This window comes from Sebastes umbrosus, chromosome 20 (genome assembly GCF_015220745.1).
Source record: "Sebastes umbrosus isolate fSebUmb1 chromosome 20, fSebUmb1.pri, whole genome shotgun sequence".
NCBI lineage: Eukaryota > Metazoa > Chordata > Actinopteri > Perciformes > Sebastidae > Sebastes > Sebastes umbrosus.
In genome coordinates, this window is record NC_051288.1 from 2,959,251 (window position 1) to 2,972,872 (window position 13,622).

General features: G+C 41.1%; 1 protein-coding gene across 1 annotated transcript; it reads left to right on the forward strand.

Annotated features, from left to right (window-relative positions):
• Positions 1 to 1,363: 1,363 nt before the first annotated feature.
• Positions 1,364 to 13,454, forward strand: wbp2 (WW domain binding protein 2). Its single transcript, XM_037754784.1, has 8 exons — positions 1,364 to 1,608; positions 3,021 to 3,129; positions 4,578 to 4,713; positions 4,812 to 4,904; positions 6,287 to 6,433; positions 6,546 to 6,668; positions 9,128 to 9,204; positions 12,042 to 13,454. The coding sequence occupies exons 1-8, from the start codon at positions 1,550 to 1,552 to the stop codon at positions 12,087 to 12,089; spliced, it is 792 nt and encodes a 263-aa protein (XP_037610712.1). The 5' UTR covers positions 1,364 to 1,549; the 3' UTR covers positions 12,090 to 13,454.
• Positions 13,455 to 13,622: the final 168 nt, after the last annotated feature.

Genomic DNA, 13,622 nt, shown 5'->3' on the forward strand with positions numbered 1-13,622 from the left:
AAGAGCTGTTACTTACTGTAAATGGCACACCTGTCTCGTACTGGATATGCCCCAGACATCATACATCAAAAAATACTGTTATGACCCTGCTGGCAAAGCATTTCAAGTATTTGTTTGTACCTCAGTTTGACATAATATTGTCGGAATAGGCCTTTTTCACGGGGGAAATTTTGACTTGTCACAGGAAAAGCACAGGTGTAAATAATCAAATGAATGATGGCTGAATTCCATGCAGAGCCATCGTTAGTGTTATTTGTAACACCTGTGCTATTCTCACAATAAGTCAACATGTCTACCGTGAGAAAGGCCTATTCACTCTGCCAATGTCACCGTGCAATAAGAGTCTACATATATGAATAAAATAAATGCATTTACACACACATACAGTATAGAAATATTTGGTAGATACAAATGTACATTTACAGATGCATTTCAAGGATACATTTCATGTAATATTTGAATGAGTTTACGTGTCATATAAGTACAATTTTCCTCTTTTTCCCCCTGTTTATTAACAGAATGCAGATCAATTCTTCTTATGAATGTGGACATTTTCCATTATTATTATTATTATTATTAGTAGTAGTAGTAGTAGTACTAGTAGTAGTAATAACTATGTAAAGAAAACAAATGTCCATATCTTTGTCTGCAAAATATTCAAAATATCCATCCTTTTTTGTTTTTAAAGATCCCATATTATACTAATTTTCAGGTTCATACTTGTTTTTTGTGTCTAGTAGAACATGTTTACACGCTGTAATGTTAAAAAAACACCTTATTTTCCTCATACTGTTGGCCTCAACATGCCTGTATTTACCTTCTGTCTAAAACGCTGCGTTTTAGCACATTTTGACGGAATTGCGATCGGAATTGCAACATAATTGTGTTGCTAGGCAACAGCTTGGGTCAATGTGTACTTCCTGTCAGCTGATGACATTCACATCCACTGAAACCAGGAATAAACTGGGACACATTTAGAATGTGTACGTTTAAAACTGTGTAAAGGGTCTAAATATTTTATATTCCTGACATCACAAATGGACAGAAATCCGTGAAAAAAAACGTGAAAATCTCCCTTTTTTATAATATGGGACTTTTAATATTGGGTAAGATGACAATATTACTGTTTGAATTCATTAATAAAATGCAGGAAAGTTGGCTTGGTTCCTGACAATTTTTTCTTATGAATATGACATTTTCCAAAAAATAATAAAAATTGCATTATATACAGCATGTTATTTCCAATCTCATCTTATAGCATTACATCAAACATATTTATTTCAACATTTATCTTGAGTTTCTTTTGCTTCCTTTTTTTCCCCAGTAAATCATCATTTTTAAAGAACGTGTGACGTCACTTGGTGGGCGTGTCACGCGGATGGCGGAAGGGCAGCAGGTGCAACACCGAACCGAGAGCAGCGTTTTCACAACAACCGTGATCAACGCCGAGCAGCGGGGGAAGCTACCGAGGCTGCAGAAGACAGGCCTCTGATAGAGGAACACGACCGGTCATCTTGTAGTTTGTCGGAGAGTCTGGAGGCCCGTCGACATGACTCTGAACCAGAACAACTCGGAGTCCGGCGGAGTCATCATCAACAACAGCGAGAGGTAACTGACAGTAACAGGAGCGGCTGCAGCCATGGCTACAGTAGCTAGCAGGTACCTTTAACCAAGGCCTATAGAAGGAGGTAGGGACACGGGTCTTGTTGTATTTGGTATGACGCATGCGCAGTGGAACTGAAGCTGCGGTCGTGCGTTTTGATTGGCTCAATTTCGGAGAAAGCTGACCAGATTCTACTGCGCATGTGTTGTACCCCCAATGTTATGACGTGTTCATGGCGCGTGTACCAGCCTCCATCTATAGACCTTGCCGTTAACTAGACGGACAAGCTGGACGCTGTCCCCGGGGACAACGACACACCAGACTCATCTCAAAATACAGACTAATAAACATGTCTCTGCTAATAGTGAAGACACTTTAACGTTACATATAAGGACGGTCGCAAATCCGACATTTCTATCTCACACAGCAGCTAACTAACAATAACTTAATATCACAACTTCTAGCATCTGTTAGCTTATTTTTCATACAACTTAATGCTGCATATTTTTATCAATAAGACGTTGTGTTGGCGGTAGTGAGCACCGTGAAGCAGTCGTTATACTCGTCTTTTTATCTCAATAAAGTGCTTTATGGTATAACACACATAAGCCGAATTGAAGAGTGGCTCATAATTCGTGCAAAACGACACCAAATAGACATATAAATGCTAGATAGCAAGTAAAAGCTGCATTAATAGTTATAACGCCATGTTTGTTAATGGAGTATTCGCATTGCATTACGGGACAAACATGGCCTTCAACCTCATAGCATCACTGCAGTGAACCGTAGCAGGCTTCACGTCATTACAGACATGTTGACCTGTTTTAAACGTTATATTTAGACAAACATGTCTTAGGTCAAATGTTATGTAATCATATTGTAAGTGTAATTTAGCATGTGTGTTATTGCAGTGCCGTGCTGCTGCATTGCTTACTGTCTCCACACCATCTGCACTCTGGCCTGCTCTACTATACAACCTTTGTTTTGTTTTGTCACATCCAGACCAAGTCACTGCACTTTACATGAATTAACATCAGGGCAGATTCTTTCTAGAACATACATGATAAAGCCATTACAGCTCACCCAGAACCAGTCGTAAGCCCTGTCACTAGATGGTATATATAAGCCTAATCCTTTTACTATAGTACTATTTACTGAAAGCATGGGCCATGTTTAGTAACCGGACAGTTGCACAATAACCCAGTGATCTAATTTTTAAGCTTTTAAATCAAAGGTAAAATAAGTCTAAATTGTTAAGAAAACAACACCCCATATAAATGTTGATTTTTATTTTTTTGTACATTGAAAGTATGATGTAGTAGAAATGTCTTAGAAAAATAATGACAATCATAATCAAAATTCTAATTATGTCCTGTTGTCGGTATGTTCTACTGATTGTGTCTATTTCTGTCACCAGTGTGTTGATGAACTATGACAACGTGGAGCTGGTTTTCTGTGATGCGGACAGTCTGCCTGAAGCCTTCAGAAAGAGCAAGAAGGGCAGCATCTACCTAACTCCATACAGGGTGAGAGACGGGACCCAGATGTCTTATTTGTTATTTAGCCACAGCCTCACGCTGACATGTCACTGATGCTGATGCAAAATCTACATTGTCACCATTGACAGCAAGCACACAACGGCCTGCAGAACTCTGATCCCGCTGAGTAAGGCTGCTCGATTATGACAAAAATCATTATCACATAATCAATATTGGGATCACGGTTATTTAACATGCTTACTCATTGACTTTGTAAACATACATTTAGAAAGACAATTTTGGAGCCTACATTTTAAAGTTAAATGCATCAATGGTGTACTTTGAGAGCAAAATTAAGAGGCTAGATCTATAGACGGGTTTCTGTGCAACGTCATCACAGAGATGCGCTCGCAGCTAGGAGGTCAGAAAACACGACATGTCTAGCAGAGCCAAGCTCCAAAGCAGAGATGACAAGGAGTTGTTGAGCAGTAAACTGCACTAACTGCAGAAAAGATGGATTGAAAATGTGTAATATTCCGAGGGGATCACTTGTCTTTGCTAAAAACAGAAGGAGATTATGGATCCAGGCCTGATGGGCAAAAGCGTTCTAGTCACACAGCGCTAGCAAAGCAGCGGCTGGTTATGATGGCGCGCTGTCATGCTCCACAGATCGATAAAAATGATCTGATCTACAACAGGGTGATCGACCCACACTCTAAGGAAATATATATATATATATATATTTAATGGTATCTGGTGGTCGGACTCTGCAGGGGTCTAGTAGAGTCAACAAGAATGTATGTCCCAGTTGACAGTCGCACTGGGAGCAGGGAGCTCCGTCCCTCCCCGTAGGGAGCGAGGGCACAGCGAGCACTAAGCGGCGAGCTCTGGGCGAGGGGTGCTGTAAAGCACCACCTTCACCCCAGGCTAGGGATGTAAGAAAATATAGAAAAAGATAGATTATCGCGATATTATGTTTTGTGATACTATATCGATTCTCGAAAACAATGTATCGATTTTTAATTTATAGTTTACATGCAAATATGAACTCAGTCAATACTATATTTCATTTGCAAAGAGATGAGCCCTCTCAGTGCATTTGTCCTCTCAAAGTAGTACTATGATGTTGGATTTTACAGGGAATGTGATAAATGCAAATGCAGATCTTAAAGGCTGTCCCTGACCTTGCTAGCAGGGCCAAGGCAAACCACTGTAAAGGAAAAGGGGTTAGCTGGATTTACAACACCAGACAAAACAATAGCGTCGTTGCGAAATTGAATGCAGCACAATAATCATTTTATGTCGATTATCTTGTTTTCATAATCATTGGAAGCCAAAATCGTAATTGAAATTGAAATTTGATTTAGTTGCACAGCCCTACTAATAAGCAGTATTAGGTTTAGCTTTCCCGAAGTCTCAAAAGGTGGTAGACTGAGACTGTGTTGTGAGTTCATTTGAGTGATGAGATGATGTTAGGTGCTGTTGTTTTCTCCCAGGTGATCTTTCTGGCTAAAGGGCGAGATGCGCTGCAGTCCTTCATGATGCCCTTCTACCTAATAAAGGGCTGTGAGATCAAACAACCTGTGTTGGGAGCCAATTACATCAAGGGTACCGTCAACTCAGAGCCTGGAGGTAGGTATATATGTGTGTGTGTCAATAAGATTATACAGTACTCTGTGTGTGTGTGTGTGTGTAACCACATGGATGCCTCCTTGTGTTCTCTCTTACAGGTGGCTGGGAGGGCACCGCTACGTTCAAGCTCATCTTCGCCGCTGGAGGAGCTATAGAGTTTGGCCAGTACATGCTGCAGGTCGCAGCTCAGGGTATGGTTACAAATCAACGCCTGGATTCCACCGGGAGGCGCGTTCGGACTGCACCGCGGCCACTGGAGCAATTGGGGCCACTCTAGCCAATGCTTGTGATTTCGCCAGACGCAACGTAGCATGTTTCGAAAGCGGCTCTCTGCTCTGCTACGCTAAAAATACGCGCCTAGTCTATTTTTAACGGCGCCGCAGGGCGTTGCACGGAGCAGATCGGGCTTAGGCTAGAGCACCCGTTCAATTTTCAAAATAAACACCCTTCGAAGACTCCCGATCGCGTCACATCACTACAGCCACAAATCTTTGATCCATGTCGTACTTAACTGGACTTTTAACGGTATTTACATTGTCTGTAGGCGACAGCACAACAAAGTAGGAAATAACAACAATAAACACCATTAAAACAGACCAAAATCAACAAAAACTGCATGCCGGGCAGGCAACACGCTCCCAGTGTGGTATGACACCCTGCCGAGGACGGGACGAAACTGCCTCTCAGCCAGAATGTGGTGCAGACGTGCTCGGTGGAATCCTGACATAACAGTCACATTGAAAAATTATTTTTATAGTTCTGACTAGGACTGTCAAAGTTAATGCGATAATAGCACGTTAACGCTAATTAGTTTAAATACCACTAATTTAGCATTAATGCAACTTGTTATTTTTAGATTGTAGCGGGCTCAGTTGTAAAGCTAGAGTGAAGATACTGGTATCATATGAAACTAAAAAACCTAAAGAATCCATTGGTACCAACCGTGTCCATGTACCATGTCATACTAGCTTGTCATGAAGGAGGCTAAATAACGCTCCAAACTTACGTGAAATTTTGGCGATGAGAAACTGTCATGGTCATTTTTAAAGGGGTCCCTTGACCTCTGACCTCCAGATATGTGAATGTAAATGGGTTCTATGGGAACCCACGAACGAGTCTCCCCTTTACAGACATGCCCACTTTATGATAATCACATGCAGTTTTGGGGCAAGTCATAGTCAAGTCAGCACACTGACACACTGACAGCTGTTGTTGCCTGTTGGGCTGCAGTTTGCCATGTTATGATTTGAGCATATTGTTTCATGCTAAATGCAGTACCTGTGAGAGTTTCTGGACAGTAATTGTCATTGTTTTGTGTTGTTAATTGATTTCCAATAGTAAATATATACATACATTTGCATAAAGCAGCATATTTGCCCACTCCCATGTTGATAAGAGTATTAAATACTTGACAAATCTCCCTTTAAGGTTCACGATTAACTACGGACAATCATGCGATTAATCCCAATCAAATATTGTAGTCAATTGACAGCTCTAGTTGTGACGTTTTGGCTGATTGTCCTCCATTGTTTCTTAATTTTTTGCCTTTCTTCTCCTGCTTTGTGTCTTGCAGCATCAAGAGGTCAGCCAGTGACTGCTGGGTTTGGTGGCTGCCCCTACATGGCCAACGGGGCCTATGCTTACCCTCCTCCCCCTGCTAACGGGATGTACCCTGCCGGACCTCCGCCCGGCTACTCCTACCCCAACCCTCCTCCACCAGGTAGGGGCCGTAACGTTGCAGCCGTTATCGTCATTGCCTTGATTTCTTTCAAACAAATCTCCTTCAAGTCTAGTGGAAGCGTTCACTGCAGCTCTGTGCTCCTGCTATCCAGGTGCATTCTACCCCAACCCTCCAGCGTTTGATGCCTCTGCGTCCTACATACCTCCGCCTCCTTATTCTGCTCCTCTAGGCCAGCAGCCCCCACATGACCCAGACCTCCCCTCCTCAGCAGCAGGTGAGGCTGATTTGTAGCTAGGTGGCGATAGCTCCAGTTCACTCCAGGTGTTAATGCATTGATGAGCCTGAATGAAAATGTAAAGAAAGTGAGTTGATTTAGGAAGCTTACAATGGGAATGGATTAACTTTAACTAGTATTTTTAAAATCTCTTGTATTAAATGTAATTTTGTATGATTTATTGTACTGCCTTTAATGGTTATTATGATGCCATTCCTTCTTTTGTATCCTGTTTTCTTATTGTCCCTTATTTTAATTTATTGGAGTTATTTTTGAAGAACCCAGCTGCTGTTCAGTAGGTCTGGGCAATAATTGAGCATCATCGTTTGTCATTTCTCAGTGGTATCCTGTCATGATGATATGATCAAACCCTGTTTAGGGTTGCAACTGATGATTACTTTCATTATTGATTGGGGACGGGAATCACCAGAGGCCCCGCGATACAATATTATCATCTTATTGGGATTTTGAACATTTTGCGATATGCTGAGTATTGCGATATTGCAATATATTTTGCGATTTATTACCTTTTTTCAACTGCAATTTATGCACTTTATCAACATCTGTTTTATGTAATAAGATACAGTTTTCACTCTCTTCATCTCAGTGTTTTCATTCACATATCTTGAGGTCAGAAGTCAAGGGACCCATTTGAAAATGGCCATGCCAGTTTTCCTCGCCTAGCGTAACTTTGGAGCGATTAAGACTGAGCCCTCAACGGCCTCTGAAAGAGAGAATAGTGGCCGGGCCAGCCGTCAGATTGTTAAGAGATTAATATTTTATATAATAAAAGATCGACACTTGACGTCCGTGTATCGATACAATATTGCCACGCAAAATATTGCGATACTATGCTGTATCAATGTTTTTCCTCCCACCCTTATTATTGATTAATCTGACGATAATTGTCCTGATTAATCATTTGGTTTATAAAATAGGGAAAATTGCTTCATTACAACACTTAAAGCCCAACGTGATGACCTCTCGTTGCTGGTTTCGTCCAACCAACAGTCCAGAATCCAAAGATATTAAGCTTGCTATCACATAAGACAATTCAGTTGGTTTAGCAGCTGGAACAAGGGACTTAAATGATTCATTGATTATCAAAATAGCTGCTGATTAATTTTTATGTCACTGACTAATCAATTTGACTAACCTTCGTGTTGTTGTGTTCTTGTTTTACAAAATGTTGATGTCAAAGTGAATCATTGCAAGAAAATTGTAATTACAAAACTAACAAAATTAGTTATTATTTAAGAGTTTTGTCTCGTGTTAAGCATATCAGTGGAACACAGTTAATCAATGTGATGATTTTACATTAAGTCAATTAGTCAATTGTTTAAAATAGTTAATCGTACATTTTTTATCTGTTCAAAATGTATCTTAAAAGGAGATTTGTGAAGTATTTAATACTCTTATCAACATGGGAGTGGGCAAATATGCTGCTCTATGCAAATGTATGTATATATTTATTATTGGAAATCAATTAAGAACACCAAACAATGACATATATTGTCCAGAAACCCTCACAGGTACTGCATTTAGCATAAAACAATATGCTCAAATCATAACATGGCAAACTGCAGCCCAACAGGCAACAACAGCTGTCAGTGTGTCAGTGTGCTGACTTGACTATGACTTGACCCCAAACTGCATGTGATTACCATAAAGTGGGCATGTCTGTAAAGGGGAGACTCGTGGGTACCCATAGAACCCATTTTCATTCACATATCTGGAGGTCAGAGGTCAAGGGGATCCCTTTGAAAATGTCCATGAGAGTTTTTCATCACCAAAATTTCACGTAAGTTTGGAGCGTTATTTAACCTCCTTCGCGTGGCGTTAAAACAACAAATTTGCGTAAAGCTGTTATTATCGCATTAACTTTAACAGCCCTAACTTATGTGTAATTTTATTTTGCAAACATTAGCCATATCTTGATATATGTCATTATTAATTGAACATGAAACTTTATTCTTGAACTTGAAACCAGTAAAAAAAAAAAGCTGTCAATCACATCTCTCATGGTCTTCATCAGATGGATCTGTTGTCATGGAGTTGGCAACTGAGCAAACTCCCCTGATAGAGATGTGAGATGGGGTTGAAAAACCCAGAAGAAGTTAGCAAGTGGAACTTGAGTCAAGTTTCTTTTATTAATAAAGTGTCATTGAATTCCACCATATCACCATGTTCTAATTTAAATTCTTCGTATTGGCTCGTTTGTACATTTAAAGAATTTCAGAATAAAAGTCCTTCAACCCATATCGCAACAGGTTTATTAGCTCAAGCCACAGAAAAACGCCTTCTTAATTTAACCTACATTTCCTTTTCCCCCCGCTCATTATACCACCTCTTGTACCTAAGGCTTCAGTCATCTCATATATCCCATGGATTAAAGGTAAAACCATGTTTAACTACTGTCCCCCTCTTCTCCCCTCTCTTATTCTCTGTCTCTTTCCCAGCGGAGGCAAAAGCCGCCGAGGCAGCAGCGAGCGCCAGCTGTGCCACGCTGCCTCCTACACATGTGTACCTGCCACAGGTAGGCTGCCCTCCATCACTCTGCTACACACCTGATGTTCAATTGATTTATGTCCAAGTTGGCTGAGATATTGGGCTCATAGTGTCCTATTTTATTACAAGTTTGAGCTAGTGGGTGTCACTCACCTTTGGTGCAGTAGCTGTTGAACAGCCACGTGTGCCCTTTATGAATCATCAGGATTTATTGTTTCTCCACTCAGTTATTTAGGTTTTCCTTTAATTTGTCGCCTGGCTGCATGTAGCTTTTAATATTGTTTCCGGGGCTTTTGGCAATTTTAAAGATATCATATAGAGGCAATGATTTGCATTTGCGTTTTGTATTGAACTCTTTGAGGGCCCTGACACACCAAGCAGACTGTCAGCCGTCGATCTAGTTTTTTGCGGTGTGTCCCACAATGTCGGCTCTAGTCTGCCTGGGTCTGAGTTTTTTCGGCTGAAAATGGTCGGCAAACGCTGCTTTATTTCCTTTACGTATCTTAACAACAGCTTGTATATCCGCAGTCCTCGGCCTTCCAGTTTCCCTTTTTGAATGTCGAATACAGACTACCGCCGCTGCTGGTATGGAGACTTATTTCATCTCACGCAGGCGCAGGACGTACGTGGTAGTTGGCCGTCGGCTGTAATCTTTACGGTGTGTTCAAGTGCAACTTTTTGGCCAAGACAAAGATGACGTGAGGCGACTCAAAGGTCCGCCTTCATCGCCACTAGTTCTCTGATGTCGGGTTGGTGTGTCGGGGCCTTAAGGGTTCTTCCCTTTAATGGGACAGTGCGTGGGATGTGTCAGCATCTAATGGTTAGGTTACAGATTGCAACCAACTCCTCCTCTGCTCACCCCTCCCTTACCAAGACTGTGGTAATCGGATTTAGCAATAAGGAAATGCTTCTGATTTGAGTCCGGATTCATACTACGGGCAATTCAAATGTGCAATAGACATCTTTTCAACATGGCCTCTCTGCGTTAGCTCTGATATAGACCACAGGATTTATTGGCTACATACAGTATAGCCCGGTTTTAGATCGTATTTTAAAAACATCATTACATATTTAAAAAATGCATAAGACCTGTAAATATTTAAAATAACGCTGCACACCCCCAGGTTTACACTATATTGTTTATATTTTTTGTCATATACACAGATTCACAGATTGAAACAACGCAGAGGCTAAGACTAGACGTCTATTACACTTTCACTTTTTAACCTTGAATAACCTTGATATAAACGAAATGTCTACAGACAAATAGACCTTTAATATAAATCTATTAAACGTATTTTCAAAGTGGAGTGGAGCTTTGAAGAGCGCAGCATTATGTCTGCGTGTGGCATTTCCTGTTTAACGGTGGCGTCTGTGGTGGGATGAGATCGATTAAACTTTTCAAAGTGAAGCGATGAGGTTCCATGACCAAAAAAAACAAAAAATATTCAAGTGTTCAGTTTTTTTCTCGGAATATGAACCCCCTTCCCCGGCTCCGTAATTTATGTACAATCGTCTTAATATGCCGTTGTACTACAGAGCCTTCTAACAGCGCGTCTGGGCTAGTCATAACGGGCATGACTGATGTCAGAGTGGCTCTTCTTGAAGAGGAGTTATTATGCTTATTGTCAGGTGCAAACTTGTATTTTGGGAACATGTTTATATGTTTTCCTGTCCCCCCCCCCCCCCCCCCCCCCAAAAAAGCCCAGTCCGCTCAGATTGGTCAGCTGACCCACTAATGTTATTGGTCAACCGAACCAAACTCTTCAGACTCCGCTGTAATTAGCTCTGTTTTTAAACTAGCCGCTAGGCAGATATTATGCAAATGTGTTACTTGGTGACATCACCATTTACGGAATAAACGGTGGGGCGGGACTTCAAGCGAGGCGTTTCAGGCAGTTCAGGAGCAGTGTTTCTGTGGGGGAGAGGAACTCTCTTTGGCGTGGACTTTAAGCTTTGTAACTTTGCAGATCTTTTACATGCACAAAAAAACTATATAGCACACTAAAGGAAAGGGGAAAAAGCACGAAGCATAATAGGTCCTCTTTAAATGCAGAGCTTCTCCGTATCTCCAGTACATATTGGCTGTTATCTTGTCCTTATACGGTGAAAAAATGTTTTGAACTAATCTGGGGGAACTATCTTAAAGGAACAATAAGTAGCACTGACAGCTAGTGTTTAAAATTGGTAACAGCAGTCCAAATTCAAAACATTGGAGCTGTAGCCTCGTCCGCTCCTCCGGTGTGACTGATAGCAGTAATCGCAAATTTTTGCAATTTGAGGGTTACCTTCTAGACATGATCACGTTAGCCTCTGACCAGCAGCAGTAGTCGGAATCACTTCACCGGCTGTGTTTCTCAAATACTGGCTGCCTTGATAACCCAGCAGCACACGGACCACAGAGAGATGTGCCGGGGCTTTTAAGGTCGGGTAGAATCTAACGTTATGTTATCTCTGTTGATCCAGTTCGTCAGCTTGCTTCCATGGCTGCAAAAGGCTGTGTTTGCGTGCCAGTTTGTTTTATATGTGGCAACGGGGTGTTGGATAGGATCACACAGATCCAAAACAAAAACAGATGTTTCGGACTGGAATGGAATTTTCAAAGGAGAACATACTGGCTCTAGCGTTGTTGTCGGAGAAGCCAGTATTTCAATTCAGCATGTTTCCTTAATCTCTGATAACACATCATGGTTATTTTATGATTTATTACAATAAATGTATTACATATTGGTCCTTTTAAATTTGCAACACTTTGTTTTCATGCCCTTTGTTGGTGACGTGCTCCGTGTAAAAAGGCCTTTGACATGCTCAGAATGGATTACTGAACAACACTTGTCTCAAACCATGACTGTCCTCTCTCCATAGGACAAACCTCCTCCCTACTCCCCTCCAGAGGACAAGAAGAACCAGTAGACCTGCTTGATCTCATCCTTCTCCGTCTCCTGTCGTCTCCATCCTACTGGATCACCTCGTTTCTCATTCCATTAACTGGACATCAGGAAGTTTTCCTTTTTAACATGTTCCCTTTCTTTCTCATCTTCCTAGTCCCCTTCCATCTCATTCCATCGCATTCCCACCTCAGCCTGTACCTTTTACATTCCTTTAAACGATTCCTTGCGTTGTAATCGGTTTCATTCTCTTCAGAAGCTCCTTTACTTAATGGAAATTAGAAGTATTGGTAGCAATCTTTGAGAGAAACTAGATTGTCCTGGCCAAAGCTGTCAGGATTCGGGGGCTTTTTTTCAACGTGGTCGACAGAAACTTTGTAACCCGACCAGCTGTTTTAGCATTCATTGCCTTGCAGATGTCCCGAGAGTCATGCCGCCACCCTAAACTTTAGATTCAGCCGTGTTGTGACACTCGCTTATAATTTTCTATGACTAAACTAGACTGAATCTAATGGTGTTAATTGCTTCGCTAATCTATTCCGAGGCCAGCTGAATGCAGTGTTTTATTTTTCTATTATTTGTGTGTACAGGCTTTTAATATGTAGACTTTTAAAAAAAAAAATGAGATATTTTCTCAAGAACACTAACCTAGAGGAGAAAAAAACTAGCTTTTGTAAAGAGAAGCAGATTGCAGCGGCGGCCTGGTTCTGTTTTGACATGTTTTAGCGGACCATAAAGATTAGAGCGGCGTCGTTGAGCCCCCGCTGTGAATCCCTGATCCTGGATTAGAGCGAGGGCGACCAGGGGGGCCTGGAGGGACGTACTGCCAGGAGGGATTATCTTTATAATGTGCAAGAGCAGAGCAGTCACCCAATGATGTCACTTCCTGTTTTGTCATGCCTCTGAACATTCGAGAAACATGGTCGGACTCAACCGCCAGCCTGCTTCACTTTTCATTCTTCTTTTAAACATTCTAGAATACAAAACCATTCAAATGTTTTTCTCACCGTTTCTACTTTCTGTGGTCGTGATCTTTAACTCTCCAGTTTGAGGTCAGTCTTTAAATCTGATCTGAGCACCTCAGTATCTGAGCCTCTACTCTTCCTTCCTCTGTAGTCACTTATCTATATACTGTATCTGTGGCACATCCGTGGCTGATTCTTTGCACTCTCAGAACGCTATGCATCGGGCTCCTGTTCGCTCCGTCATGGCTGTGTGTATTATAATAATAATAATAATAATAATAAAGCTCTGTATTTATTTCAAACTAATTTATTGAACAATTCATGTAAAATGGCTCAAGTAAGAAAAAAAACAAAGCATGATCTCAACTAATGCATGTGTGCATTGGATTGGATTTTATTAAACGGATCTTGATTCATGTGAAACAGAACTGTCTGTCTTTATTTCTACACGGAGCATCGCTATATCACACATTGATGGGTATTCCACTTTAAACACAGCATAGTGCATTAGCATACTTAAAGGGATAGTTTGGCTGTTTTGAAGTTGGGTTGTATGAGGCACTTATCCATAGTCAGTGTATTACCTACAGTAG

Bases quoted from the DNA above. Each gene is read 5' to 3' on its own strand.
- wbp2 (XM_037754784.1), top strand. From the start codon at position 1,550: ATGACTCTGAACCAGAACAACTCGGAGTCCGGCGGAGTCATCATCAAC. The intron at 1,609-3,020 runs GTAACTGACAGT...TTCTGTCACCAG, and splicing joins ATCATCAACAACAGCGAGAG to TGTGTTGATGAACTATGACA. The intron at 3,130-4,577 runs GTGAGAGACGGG...GTTTTCTCCCAG, and splicing joins TCTACCTAACTCCATACAGG to GTGATCTTTCTGGCTAAAGG.